The sequence below is a fragment of the Enhydra lutris genome, unplaced genomic scaffold (assembly GCF_002288905.1).
Source record: "Enhydra lutris kenyoni isolate GAN:26980312 unplaced genomic scaffold, ASM228890v2 scaffoldscaffold48, whole genome shotgun sequence".
NCBI classification, from domain to species: Eukaryota; Metazoa; Chordata; class Mammalia; order Carnivora; family Mustelidae; genus Enhydra; species Enhydra lutris.
The window spans coordinates 10,774,300-10,788,865 of NW_019154132.1; the positions used below are offsets into that span (position 1 = coordinate 10,774,300).

General features: G+C 46.0%; 2 protein-coding genes across 2 annotated transcripts in view; one reads left to right on the forward strand and one right to left on the reverse strand.

Annotated features, from left to right (window-relative positions):
• Window positions 1-960: 960 nt before the first annotated feature.
• LOC111156643 (glial cells missing homolog 2) lies at window positions 961-7,375 on the reverse strand. The gene is made up of 5 exons (XM_022517653.1): window positions 7,286-7,375; window positions 3,650-3,902; window positions 3,405-3,517; window positions 2,834-2,959; window positions 961-1,905 (listed from the first exon to the last, which is right to left on the reverse strand). The coding sequence occupies exons 1-5, from the start codon at window positions 7,373-7,375 to the stop codon at window positions 961-963; spliced, it is 1,527 nt and encodes a 508-aa protein (XP_022373361.1).
• A 719-nt stretch (window positions 7,376-8,094) lies between these two features.
• The window catches only part of LOC111156687 (synaptonemal complex protein 2 like), a 105,798-nt gene continuing 99,326 nt past the window's right edge, over window positions 8,095-14,566 (forward strand). Inside the window, exons 1-5 of the mRNA XM_022517716.1 lie at window positions 8,095-8,201; window positions 8,683-8,928; window positions 9,136-9,244; window positions 11,649-11,844; window positions 14,067-14,104. Coding sequence (XP_022373424.1) covers window positions 8,095-8,201; window positions 8,683-8,928; window positions 9,136-9,244; window positions 11,649-11,844; window positions 14,067-14,104 — 696 coding nt within the window. The remainder of the gene's footprint in view (window positions 8,202-8,682; window positions 8,929-9,135; window positions 9,245-11,648; window positions 11,845-14,066; window positions 14,105-14,566) is intronic.

Genomic DNA, 14,566 nt, shown 5'->3' on the forward strand with positions numbered 1-14,566 from the left:
GGCTCAGTTGGTTAAGCAGCTGCCTTCGGCTCAGGTCATGATCCCAGTGTCCTGGGATCGAGTCCCACATCGGGCTCCTTGCTTGGCGGGGAGCCTGCTTCTCCCTCTGCCTCTGCCTGCCATTCTGTCTGCCTGTGCTTGCTCTCTCTCCCTCTCTCTCTGACAAGTAAATAAAAAATCTTAAAAAAAAAAAACAATTGCATGTTATCATTCTATTGTAGATTTTTTAAAAAGCTGTAGTTATATGCTTGGAGATAAAATGATCAAATTTATTTCCTGAAGCTCTTGTAATAGATTGTAAATGCTAAATAAAAATTTTGAGAAATCACTTGGGAGATAAGATTGTAAAGATTTCTTCCTGAAACTATTTTGACAACCTCTAAGGGCCAGATAAGGATTTGTAAAATTCCCTATGGTCAAAAGAGAAAGGGCTTAGAATGAGAACCAGCACTCGTGGCTTCTACCCCAGTGAATTTAAGTTATTAATCATGATGCTACCCAACTTGCTTATTTGTTCATTTGGGAGAGTCACATTTCAGACCTGATCCCAAGTTTAGTGTAGTAGGGTTTTTTTTTTTCCTTGAAGATTTATTTATTTGTTTATTTATTTGAGAGGGAGAGAAAGAGAGAATATGAAGCAGACTGTGCGCCGAGCATGGAGGCTGACATGGGGCTTGATCTCACAACCCCGAGATCCTGACCTGAGCCAAAATCACGTTGGAGGTTTAATTGACTCAGGCACCCAGGTACCCCTGTAGGGCAGTAGGTTTTAAAATGCTGTGCCAAAACTTCCCTATACTATCTAAAGATTTCCAACCCACAATTTTCTCATCTGATCAGCATTATTCTTATTATACATGTCTGCTAGATCAACTTCCCAGCTCAAACAAGAGATGGCTTCTAGTCCCCATTTCACTACATGCATGGACACTACTATTACATTGTGTCCAAGACTATTGTTCAAAAGTCCTCATTGTCATAGCTAAAGAATGAACTAGCCCCATCTGAATAACTGATTGCAGACCCCAACCTCGATGGATACACATCGCAAGTCTCCTCTCCATCTGTCCTGGAGGGAGCGGACTCTTGGGGAAAGGCCAGCGTGGGTCTGACGGCTCTGCAATCGCCTGGAATTTTCAAAGGAAGTGACCCTGCTGGCGAGGCTGCCCTGGCTACTGAGGCTGGGAAGTCCAAGCTTTCCGGATAGATGGGCAGGGGCATGTTTTCAGAAGCATAGTTACACCCTGAAAGGCTCTTCCCTTCCTGTATGCTGTCGCAGTATCTCAGAGCAGGGGGCTGGTAGGCCTGATAGGACACTTTGGTGGTGGTGGTGATCACGGTCTGTAGGGCCGGAGCACCTGCCGCGGGAGCCGAGAGGTACCTGCAGGGAAGCTCTGAGTTATAATACGGGTGAGTGGTCATGGCCTGGAGCTGTCCATGGTCGGGCCTCTCCCCAAGGCCAGGTGCTCCAAGAGCTGCTTTCCAGCCATGTTGTTTACTGGTGAAATCAAAGTTTCTCTCAAAGCTGCTGTAGGAATTGACGTTATATTGCAGTGCATTCAGACGAACCCAGTCTGTGTCATTAGAGATGCTGCTGGAATTTGGATAATGGGTGGGATGTGGGCTTGAATTTGTGTAACTAGGACCTGCCAATTCATAGCTGCAAGGTGGCCTAGGCAAAAAAATTCGTGGATTTGGATATTTCTGAAAGGGTGGCATTACGTCTCCTTGGAAGGTGGCTAGGTCACAGGTAGCTTTGTAAGCCTCGGAGCTGGGGAAGGAAAAGCAAGGCTGCCCTGGAATAGGGAAGCCAGTGCCAGTGTCAGCAATTACATCAAACTCTTCTGGATTTTCCAAGGGAGGCATGTTGTTGAAATGTCCACTGTTGTCTTGATTCTCTCCAGCCTAAAAATATATAAATATAAATTTTTATTTGTACATTAAAATGTAAATTACATGGGTGCCCTCATCTGTAACAGTAGCCAACCAACAAATAAAAACAAATTTCCAATGGGCCAGATGTGTGTTGTGAGCCCTGCAACTGCTCAGGTATGTGATTTGGGCGCAGGACCCAAGGGTTGAACTTGCGCTTGCTCAGGTATGAATTCCATACTGCTGAATGAAGAGAGTTCATGGCCACCAGGCAGGGTGGGTCTGAGTGGCAGATGGCTCTGTGTTTCTCATCCTATGTTCATAATAACGGAGTCACAGGAGCCTGACCCAGACCTGGGTTCAAATCCTGACTCTGTCCCTCAGTAATGGAGCAAGTTACTTAACCTCTCTGAACCTCAGATTCCTAATTGTAAAATTTCAGTAACAACCACCTTCTCTTCTGGCTTTTGTGACCGTTTCATATGTGAAGCTCTTAGCCCTCACGTGCCTGGCACATAGAAAGCACTCGAACACCAGTTTCTCTTATCCCTGGACTATCACGGCCAGCTTGGCGTGCTTTGGCTGAAACCAGAGCAAGTTGCCCCAAGAGGTTTTATTTGTTCTGTGTAAATAACGCAAAGGATGGTCTCAAGAAGGCACTATTAGTGCACTGTTGGTACGCACAAGTTTCTCTCTTTATTAAAACCCAGTACCTGTCCTTGTATCAGGCCGTTGGCACACATCCTCACCATCTCACTGACTATAGAGATAGTTTGCTTTTTTTTTAAGAAGAAGAAATTAGGAACTCTATCCAAAATGTGGCTTCAGTGACATTTTGTGGGAGATATAATTTTCACATAAAATAAAACCTATTTATGACATTTGTATTTTACATAATTAGCAATGTATTTTGTGATGAAAATGAACAAAGACCACAGTGTCATGTTAGCTCCCCCATTACCTCTGGTTCTCGAATTCTCTTTCTCTGGGATTGATAAAAAGAGGCCATTTGTCTCTTGATGGCACTTCTTCTAGCTTCCGTCTCTGATTTGCTTTCTGGTCTTGGGTGATCATGCACTCCCTTGGCCTGAGTTATAAGGAAATATATCTTGTTTATTTATTTATTTATAAACTTATTTATAAACTTATTCTGCTGAAGGAAGCTGGCGACGTTTGCCAAAAACTGATGGTCTCTTCCAAGATCTCAGGTTGTTTTTTGTTTTTCCAAAATGCCAGAGAAAAAAATTACTGAACTCCTAAAACAGCACGGATAATAGAAATCAAAAAGATGAGCTAACAATCTTTTCCCCATATTAACTATAATTTGGCTTACTCTCTGCTGCCCTTACAGAACACACAGAGGCAGAGCTCATTCCTCCGATCTGGGTAAGGCTCTGGGAGCCCCAGCCCCGATGTCAGACCACGAAACTCTATTTAGGTTAGTCCGGGCTTCCTAAGGCACACGGCAGGTGGTCTGGTCCCCGTGGTATGATGAAAATACCCACCACAGACTGTGATGTCCCCCCACCTACTTGGAAAAATATCGCGTTGCCATCAAGCCGCCAGAAGTTGGTTACGGGGTATCCGCTGTGCCCTCGACAGGGAATCAACTCCAACGCGGAATGACAGTTGGGACACGCCTTCTCTGCCAAGCCAGCGGGAGAGAAATATTAATAACAGCTCGGCCCCCCAGGTGCTTGTGAAGGAAGAAAGGGAACATTCCTTGGGAACCGGGAACTCGGGGCCACAAGGCCACCCCACGGGGTCCCCGCCTCACTCTGCTGCTTCAGGCGCGCCTTGTCGCAGATGGCGGGCCGCAGCTGCAGGCGGGAGCCATCGGGCAGGGCGCAGGCCCCAGCGCACACCACCACGCCCAGGCACGACTTCTTGAGGATGTGGCCGTTGTGGTTGTTAGTGTTGCGCATGGCCCAGCCGCTCAGGTGGCGCTGGGCCTTCTTCTCGTCGCTGCGGTAGATGAAGCGCACGTAGCCGTCCGGCCACTCGCAGAAGCGGTCGAAGTGCGCCGGCTCCTGGAAGGACCGGGTGAGCGGATGAAGCCCAAGCCGGACACCTTGTGCTTTTCATTTTTCCCCAAGCACATTAGAATAAAAACTGGTTCTTTTTAATTCCAGAAGTGTCCTAAAACCCACAAACTGTGCCATCGCAAAGTGTCACCCGTCCTGTCTGTGCCTGCGGTTCTGACCACTGGCTAGTCATGGATGTTTATAACATTCTTATCTTCTAAATGCTGTCTGTGTACTAGCTCCTCTAGCCTCCATAACTCACCCAGACAATAGGAACTACTATAATGGGTAGTTAATCCGACAGAACACAGAGGTCAGAGAGGTTAACTGATTGTCCAAGGTACAGAGCTGGTAAGACCTGGTTCTAGGAATTGAGTCCTACCAGTTTGACTCCTGGGCCTGTTCTTACCATCATGGGAGACCACTTCTGGGTACGTTTCAGTGTTAAATTGGAAGTGAAAGTGTTTTCAAATGAAGCGTCAAAGCGCCAGGCTAAAAGGTGATTATAACGCCCTATCACTGAAATGCGATTCAGTCTGTAAATATCTCCGCTTTGGTCCAGTGCTTTTCCTTCTAAATCTCTTGCCTCTACCCCAAACCTGTTGGTTGCATCAGCAGTGATACCCAGAGCTACATGACAGAGATAAACACAGCTTCCCTTGCTCCTCCCAACTTAGCTCTCCCAGGTTATAGGAGCACCGCGATGAAGGACTTAGCCATCAAGGTCAACCCAAGCACGGGGTGGAACCGGCAGAGCCCTGGACCTCATCTGAGAGCAATGTGGATTTTTGCTCTTCTCAACAAAGAGCCGCATGGCTGAAATAGTAAGTTTTATCTAAAATGCACAGCACTGCTTCAACATCCATCATTGGTGGTCTTGCCCATGGTATGCGTTATCTATACCGCAATGTCTCTCTTGTATAGAACTTTAATATAAAATTGCCCTTTATGAAACACTTAATATTTAGCCAGTACTCTCTAGCTCAGGGGTCAGCGCCCAATCCAGCCTGTCTTAGTACGATCCACAAGCTAAGAATGACTTTTAGGTTTTTTAATGCTTGGGGGAAAATCCAAAGAATTTGATTTCATGACACATGGAAATTAATCTAAAATTCAAATTTCAAGACCCATAAACACAGTTGTATTGGGAAATGGGCGTGCACATCTGTCTGCATATTGGCTAGGGCTGTTTTCCATCTATGACAGAATTGGGCTTTTGGCGCCGACAGTATGGCCTGCAAAGCCACATTATGGAGTATCTATGATCCGCACGACAACCTTCCATGATGGGCATCCATACTCTTATTTCATAGATAAGGAAGTGGAAGTTAGAGACAGAACTTTCTAGAGTGTCATAACTGGGATTCAGACAGATCTGTGACAGCCAGGTGCCACTGGCTTTCCTGATAGGATAAAGGCTCAGAAGAGTATTATCACTACTTAATAAGCTGTTTGCAACTTCTCTCTCTCCCACCACCCCACGGGCATTCAATCAAACGTTGGCAAAGCAAAATTATTCTCAGTTGGACAATTCAGACTTGAATACCTCATTAGTATTATGCATTCTAACAAAAATAGGTAAATGGGTAATTTTGTTTCCCAAACCACAGGGATATGGTTGAAATCACTATTATTACCAAGAGGCGTCATTTACCTTTTCTCAGAAATACTGTAATTGCCATCAATTAATACAACGACTTAAGGAAAGTCACAAATGAAATATTTAATGATGTACTATTAACTCTAAGTGTAGACTAAATGCTAACTGTTTATAAAGTGAGCATTTCAATCCAAGGATCTTGGTAAAATAGATAATTTCTCAGAAGAGAATATTTCATTAGTGTCCCCCTGTAAGGGTAGAGAATCACCATCCCCCATGTCTCATAACAGCTACTAAGGCAGCGACACTGAAATTGAAGCCACTGAGACCATATTTTTAAGTCAAAGCAAAAAATGGAGGACTCAAGGATTGGGTTGTTTTTGTTCTAAAGTGTCGGCACATGCCGACAAAAGTGCACACCCTGAACATGACAGAAAATCTGGCCGATAGCTTGAGATTGTTATCTAGTTCCACCACTAGATGACAGGTCTTCTTAGCCTGAAACGAAGGCATATTCGGGAACTATCTCAAGGTCATATAACCAGTTTAGCTCTTTCTCCTTCAGTCAGCCGGAGCGAGGCTAGGATCCTGTTTCTCCACTTCTATTTCCCAGTGCATCTGCCCTTTTGAGATATTACACACATTCCCTGCTTAAGAACCAGTCTTATGAAGGAAAAGTAATTCACATTTGCTTGGGAAGTCTAGAAAAACGCACAAAAGAGGAGCCATCTTTCCGTTATTTGGAAGTGGCTCTTTCCTAAAATGCAAGATTAGACTATTATGAAGATTTTCTGGAGGGAAGTCAGTGCGAATGAGGTGTCCTTGCTGTGCTATGGTCTCCCTTCCCACAAATGGATGATGGAAGTAGCAGACTTTAAAACAAATAGAACAGATTACTAAACATATGTACATAAAAAAAAAAAATTGCTGATCTCTTTGAGAGGCTACATGACCTTGCTAATGACTTGCTATTTTCTGATTAATATATATGGCATGTGGTAGTCTCTTTCCCAGTTCCAAACATTGCTGGAAGCTCACCTTTGCAAATGTGTGGGAAGCCAATTCTCTCCCCTTCTACCTACACCCAGGACTTCAAAATCACTCCTCAGTTTCTGCCCTAAAACAGTATGACTGAGCATAACTGTCCAGCTCATTCCCTGGACTCGGCTCTACCCTACTTTGTTCCATTAAAACAAAACAAAAATAAAATTACCCTAAAAGGAGGTGATCTCCTTGTCATTAGAGAAGTAAGATCAGAAGTTAGGGCCAAAATCCAGATTCCAGAGGCTCTCTTGTCGCCTGTGGTCTGGTTAGCATGCCATCCAGGGCAGCCACCGGCGTCTGCATCAGTCACCTCAGTCCCGCTATTTAAGATTCGGGCCACGGTGATTTATAGTCGTCTTACAGTTTTGCTGCATAAGAAGCAATGATGTCTACATTCGCTGTACCCTTCTCATAGATTTCAAAGAATGCATGAGAGAATCACCTGGTTTCTAGCTTGGATAAAGGAAAGCAAGGGACAGGTGTCCTGTTCTCACCAGATGACTGAGAACTTGAAGCCTAATTGACAGTTCTCTGGACAATTGGTGTGTTTCAGACAAGGGCAAGGAGAAGACACATCACTAATCCCAACTCTGCGGCTTGTGGCGTCTGTCTAACAAATGAGGACTCTCAGGGAGGTGTCGTTTGGAGAGGAGATCTCTCCTCAGTTTCCGCAAGAACTTGAACGCCACCAGCCCTTTTTTGGATGGACAGAGCCACGTGCGCGCGCGCACTGGGTTTCACGTACCTGAGGCATCTGCGGATCGTTGATGTCCCAACTGAGCTTCATCCCGTGGGGGCACACGCAGTCCGCCTTCTGCCCCACTTCCGCCAGCATCTGCCCGCACCTTGCCTGAGCTCCCCGCCAACGATCCTGAAAGAAGAAAAAAACCTGGATGGGCAAGGTGATGTTTTCCGTCTTATTGGATGGAGATGGAGAGATAAAGACACACAGAGAGACAGAGAGAGAATTTATTTAGAAATCCAGAAGTGGTGGAGGAGGGTTATGAGCTCTGTTCTCAGCCACCGCGCTGGAAACCGCGGCGTCGGCTCCTGCCAGCTGCCCGCACGTTTATAATGACACACCCCTCCAGGCTCCGCCTTTCCCCGCTCCTCGCCAGCTCCCACCCTCCCCGCACCCGCGAGGAGGGTCGCCCCCGCCCGGACAGAGACCTTAGGAACGGAGGGGGAGGTTGACCTGAGCCCTCGGGAAACTGACCAAGATGTCCGGGGGCGAGGATGAGGGTGGGGAGTTGAAATGTCGCATTTAAGTAGAAAAAAAAATTTTTTCCCCTAATCTCTCCTCGCCTCTGGGGTTTCGGGTTGTGTTTCGATGGCAGGTTTTTGCGACAGAGGCTTTCCAGCAAAGTCCCCTGAGAGCCGATAAAATTCCTAGGCACTGATTGTAAGACCCTGGCCGTTGCGCGCCCAAGTCTGGGTAACTGCGCCCGCGCCCACTGGCTTTGGACTTCGGCTCTCCGGATTTGTCATAGATGTTGTGAGTGTCGGGGAGTCTGTGCTTTTCTCCTGGGGGCTGGTGGACTGGCGTCCGAAGGAATGCCAAACGTCCCCGGGTCTAGGTGCACCTGTTCTCCGGAGGGGCTACCCAAGGGAATTGGCCCAGTGAGACAACAGTCCCTGAAAGTGAACCTGGAGAAGGAGAGGTGAGATGAACTACGGGTATCCGGACGGGGAGGGGTGGAGTGGGGGTGGGGGTCTCTTCGGGCCCAGCGCTCATAAGCAGGACATTCAGCGCGCGCGCTCTCTCCCCCTCCCCGCCCCCAACCCCTAGTCTCAGTTCTCTCTGGGCATCAGTTTCCTTATCTGCTTAAACAGGGGATTGGGACTCAGTGATTTCTCAGCAGCCATCCACTGGAAACGTTTTAAAGATCGTCTTTATTGGTGTGTTGTCGTGAAAATACCCCCATTCCATCTGCCGAGGTTTTCTGGAGCTTGGAGGAGCCAGCCACGTGAGGGGGCGCAGGACGCCATGGATCCCCCGGAACCGACTCATTAGGGTTTTTGCGGTACCTAGAGGCGTCCAATAAAAGAAATCGTTTGACATGACTTAAATCTCTCTGTAGCCACTCTGAGCGGCGAGGGAAGTGTTTTCCCGGAATTTGTTCTCGTGTCTTTGCTCTGCAGGCAGCACGCTTCTGTTCCCAGCCGTACCCAGAAAAGAGCGGCTCCTGAAGGCCAGTCACTGTTAGAGGGGGATGCTGGGACCTATATCCCTCCAAACCCCGAAGCCCGGCGCGCGCTGGACCTGGGAGTCGCCCAGCACCCTCCGGGCGCGCGGACCGCTGCTGCGTGGGACCGGCCAGGAGCGCTCCCCCGCCAGCACCTCCTGCCAGACCAGTCTCTTTGTTTGGCCAAAGGCGGAAAGAGCAGGTGCCCCTTAAACCCACAACCAGCGCTATTGGATTGTCCGCGCTCGCGGTCCTCTCACCTCCCCGGCCAAGGGCACAGTCAGGTTTGTTAGGAAAGTCGGTCCAATACTGAGATGCTTTTCAGAGCTACCAGCTATGGGCAGCGGAGAACTCAGGTGACAGAAAATGCCATATTTGGGCAGTTTCACGAATTTTCTTCTTTTTCTAGTTTCAAGCTGGATGTTCCTCCCAACCAGAGGCGAAAGTCTACGCGAAAAAAAGGACTTGGTCATCCCCCCAGCCTCTCCTCCCCCAAGTTCCTTTTTTTGAAAGATTGTGTAGGTCAGGGTTTCCGATTAAAATCACTCTCCCGTAGTCGCCAGTCGCCACGAGGATCGAGGATCGGGGAGGAAGCGAAGAGCGTGTCCTCTCTCACCCCAGGAGTTTTGTTAGCAGATTTTCATCATATTAACCGAGTGCCGAAGGTCTGGCCACTCGTGTCCTTCAATTGTTTTTTTATTCTGTTTGTCTTCCAAATGTTAAAACTATTCACACCTTTCTTTGACAAATACATATTCCATTAATTGTGATAGGTTAAAATAATATATACTCTAAAATGCTTTAACATAACTTCAACAATATTTAAAATCACCTCTGAGACTGCATAGATGTTAATTTTAATTTTGGGTCTTATTGTAAAAATTATTAGAATCTTTCTTGTCTCTATAATCTTGGAATGTTCCTAGAGAGTCTTTACCTTAAAAAATCTAAATACAGGGGTGCCTGGGTGGCTCAGTGGGTTAAAGCCTCTGCCTTCTGCTCAGGTCAAGATCCCGGGGTCCTGGGATTGAGTCCCACATCGGGCTATCTACTTAGCCGGGAGTCTGCTTCCCCCCTCTCTCTCTGCCTGCCTTTCTGCCTGCTTGTGATCTCTGTCTGTCAAATAAATAAATAAAATCTTTTAAAAAATATAAACACATAACAATTTTTAACATTAAACCCAAATAAATTAATTATATACATTTTTTTCTAAATGGATTCTAGTCTCTAAAGAAATGTCATTGAGTCTCTTCCATTATTAGTTTCAGAAGAATTAAAATCTTAATTCCAAATTGCTCTAAAATTATGTCTCAGTAAAACATGTTAGTAAAATAAGCTCATGGGGGGGGGCTGCCTGGGTGGCTTCGTTCATTGAGCATCTGATTCAGTCTCAGCTCAGGTCTAGATCTCAGGGTCATGAGTTCAAGCCACAGGTTGGGTGTGGAGCCTCCCTAAAAAAATTAAAAAGCTAATTGAAGTGAAAATTTTAAAATAAAAATAAAAAATAGTTCAAACTTTCTCCAGAAAGTTTGAATGCATTAGCAACCCTATAGTTTTGAAGGATATGTTTTCTCCCCCAAATTCTGTAAATAATTGATTATCAAGTTTTTGCCTATTATTACACAAACTGTAATTTTATTATATTTTATTGTATTCTCATTATATTATTTTATTCTGTAAAGTCAAATGCACTTAAACTGTATTTTGATTGTTGTTTGTTACTAGCCTTCCATTATTTTTTTTCCTGTGCTAGTATTTTCTTTGATTCAGAACAACTTTATATTCATAGCTGGCTCTTCCTTCATTATTATTTTGATACAGTAAAAGCTCATTAATTAAAAAGCAAAGGCAGAAGCCTTTGCATTTGCAAGGCTTGGATGAAAATCAGGAAATTAATGTAAGTATATTTACATGGTATTGGCTAGGAAACAGACATCATGATCTTTGAAATAAGTACCATTTTGAACGGAAGTCAGGTGTGTGTGCTGACCTGGGCTGACTAGCAGAGATTCTCGTTCTATTAGGTCTTAATTTGATGCAAACAGGTATGTTCTGTAAATGTCTTGACATGAAATACCCATAGTTTGTAATCATAACATAAATTGATTTTTACACAAGGAAAGTTTAGATCTTAGTGATGTTTAAAAAAAAAGATTTCATTTATTTATTTGACGAGAGAGATCACAAGTAGGCAGAGAGGCAGGCAGAGAGAGAAAGGGGGGAAAGCAGGCTCCCTGCTGAGCAGAGAGCCCCGATATGGGGCTTGATCCCAGGACCCTGGGATCTTGACCTGAGCTGCAGGCAGAAGCTCAACCCACTGAGCCACCCAGGTGCCCCATATTTGTTTGCTTTAAAAAACAAACAAAACAAAACAAAACAAAAAAAACACCACAAAAAAAAAAAAAAAAACCCGCAGTCCAATTTATTTTGCCACCGTGTCCACATAAACAGGCTACTTAACGGCGAAAACCTGGTCATTAGCACACACTCCAGCTGGGTTAAAGGAAGTAGGTTGGAAAAGCGAGTGGATGAAATTATTTGTTTGCTCCCCCCTCCCCCCGTTTTGTTTGGTTTTGGTTTTGACTGAGAAGACCATGTTATTGGGGGGGGGGGCTTCTTTTGTGAGGTCAGGAATATTCTCACAATTTCAGGTGCAAATCTGCTTCCTATTGTGGAAACTCCAGTTTTTATCTCTATCAGTATCCAGAGACCGAAGACAGCTCAGCCAGCAGTTGAAGGCGGAGAGAAAACTGCGGCTCCCACAGAGGGAGTATCTGTCAGTTTAGAGCTCCACAAAGAAACAGTGTTTCCGCGACGGTATTCACAGCCTCGGAGGAACCGCTTCCAGGTGTGCGTGCGCGCGCCCAGGTGGCCCCACCAGGACTGCTAATCACTCGCGAGGGTATCTTGCGTCTCATATAGGGGCGGAGCACATTTCAGGTGCTGGGTAATTGGTTAGCGTCCCGGCGAGGACTGGAGCTCAAAAGCCGCGAGGCTCCCCGGGCCCTCGCCGTGGTGGAGCCCAGCTCGCCCGGGTTTCGGGCCGCAGAACCGCACGAGGCTGAACGCGGCGCACGAGGGAGGCGCGCTCTGGGCCGGGAGCCTCGGGATGCAGGCGGTGAGTGGGGCTGGGAGGGCTGGGGTTTAGTCCGAGCCCTTTCTCTGCGGTTCGGGGGGGGGGGGGCGCACGGATGTGTGGTCCGTCGGGTTCTGGGTGCAGAGGCTGGCGTGTTCCCCCGGACCCGGCACCTGCTACCGTGCCCTGACGCGGAAGAGCTGGGGGGTGGGGGCTGCGGGCCCTTGAGCCCTTCCACCTCCTTAGGTTTGCTTAGAGTTTATCCGGAGCTTTCAGCGAGGGAACCAGCCAGGATAGAAACCTCTGGTCCCTTGCCCATGGAAAAGGAAACTGGAGAATTAATGTTTAGAAGGCCATGAAATCGTTCTTCTCAATTTGCGGCGGGCGTTTTCCCAGCCCCTGCTGCTGCGTAGACCGTGCGGTGACATTAACCCATCTGGGCTCAGACCTGCGGTCCCAAGTGTAGGGACCAAACGGGGACTCGGGCTACCCGCGCTGTAGATAAAGGTCCCTAAAAGGCCCGCGGCCCCACCAGTGGTCCCACTTCTCAACATTCGTTTAACTGGAGTCACTGCTGGTGAAAAAAATAGTTAAGTCTGCATTTGGGTCTTTGAAGTCACCCAACTTTTCATATTTGTAAATAATAATATTGTAACATGTGCTGACATTCAAGGATCTTTTCAAGTCCATATAGAAGTACTGTGAGCCCAAGCTAGATAAAAAAACAACAACAACAAAAACAAAAAGCATATCTTTAGGAGATATTTGAAGTCTATTTTTTTGTGTATTGTACTTTTAAATAATTGTTGGGGTGAAGTGAGATGAGATGCTGTTACTTAATGTAGCATAATGTGTTGTGAAAACCAAGGTGCGGACCCAGGGATTACTCTTGAGGAAAAGGTGTAACAATCCATTACTAAATGCCTTGTGAATTCTCTTGTAGCTGTTGTTACTATTTGATCCTGGAAGTTGCAGTAAAAGTCCCGGAGGAGTGTTTAAAATTCACTGAAGTCAGAAAGCAACCTAGAGCTCCATCTCACGACTGGGCTTGAAACACACTCTCCAAAACTTCATTTTATAAGCTCTCATTCTAAAAATGGTTCATTTAACCCAAAGCCTCCTATTTTATAGCTGTCACTACAGACTTTGTCTGTTTTGTGTGACGGTGATGACAACCGTGTTTGCTTTGCTACTTGTGGTAGTCTGTAGTTGTCCTAGTACTGAAGAAAGTTAAATTATTTCTAAGTACTATGTTACTTAGACCTGTAATCAGTGGTATGAGTCAACAAAGTTCTTGTTCAGGATGACCCTATGATGCTTCATTAATTTTTAAAACTTGAGATTCATTTTTTGGAGGCATTTTTAAAAACAATCGTTTCGTACACAGGTAGAGGAAGGTCCTTTGCAGTCTGTGAAGGAAGACACTGGGAGTGGACTTGCCCCCGACGCTTTCTATGTAAAGATCAAGTTTATTTTTTGCTGGGTGGGGAGGGAGAGAGCGGGTGTGTGCGTGCCCTCTTCCTAGTTCTGTGTTTGCTGGCTATCAGCACAAAAGTTCTCAGTTGCTCAAGCCAGAGGCAGAGAAATCTTTGTTCCTCCCTCTTCCCTAGTCTCATATTCAGTTAATTACCATGCCTTCGACTACCCTACCAATATCTTAGTCTGAACTATCTCGGGCCAGGTAGTATTCTAGGTAAACCGTGTTGAACAAAACATACAATTCCTCCCCACATGGAGCTTACAGCTTGGTGGAGAGCCAAAGAAATAGGTTACTGACCAAAGGGAAGGTGTAGGAAGGAAAGAAAGAGGAGATCATCATGGAGAGTGGAGAGCAGAGGCACTTGCCTTACTTGAGTTAGTCCTGGAAGACCTAAAAAGGTGATAATGAAGCTAAGATCAGAGGGTGATAAGGAGCCAGCCAGGTAGAAAGTGGCCGGAAGAAGCAGTGTAGGCATAGAACAGTCAGCGCAAAGGCCCTGAGGGAAGGCAGAATTTGAGTTTAAAAAAAAAAATTTAATGTAATTTAACTTTGTTAATTTTGTTTTTGACTTATTAGTAGGGAAGTCAGGCAAAAGTTGTTGACAGTTCAAATCCTGCAGAGCCTTGAAGACCAAAGCAAAGTATTTGGAATTATTCTGAGTGCAGGGAAGCCAAGTGGAGTCTCTAGCAGGCAGAGGCTTGAGCTTCTGAGAGTCTGAGTGTAAATCTCAGCTGGGCCATCTCATGAAAGTTCTTAACCTTTCCCAGCCTTTCAATCTCCCCAGATAAAGAATCTGTCCTTTCAGGGTGGTGTAAGGATTACGTGAGAACATCTGTGGAACACTCTGGGCACAAAAGTTTCACTTAAAAATATTCTGTTCACGGGGTGCCTGGGTGGCTCAGTGGGTTAAGCCGCTGCCTTCGGCTCAGGTCATGATCCCAGGTCCTGGGTTCGAGCCCCAAATCGGGCTTTCTGCTCAGCGGGGAGCCTGCTTCCTCCTCTCTCTCTGCATGCCTCTCTGCCTACTTGTGATTTCTCTCTGTCAAATAAATTTAAAAAAAAATATTCTGTTCACATGTTTAATTTCAAATGGTATCTTTCCTTTTAAATCAGTACTAAGAATATGCAGAATTTGGAGCTGTATATAGTAAAATACCTCCTTACTAAAATAATATTGTAGGGGAGCCTGGGTGGGTTGGTGGGTTAAGCCTCTGCCTTTGGATCAGGTCATGATCTCAGGGTCCTGGGATCCAGCCCCACATTGCATCGGGCTCTCTGCTCAGC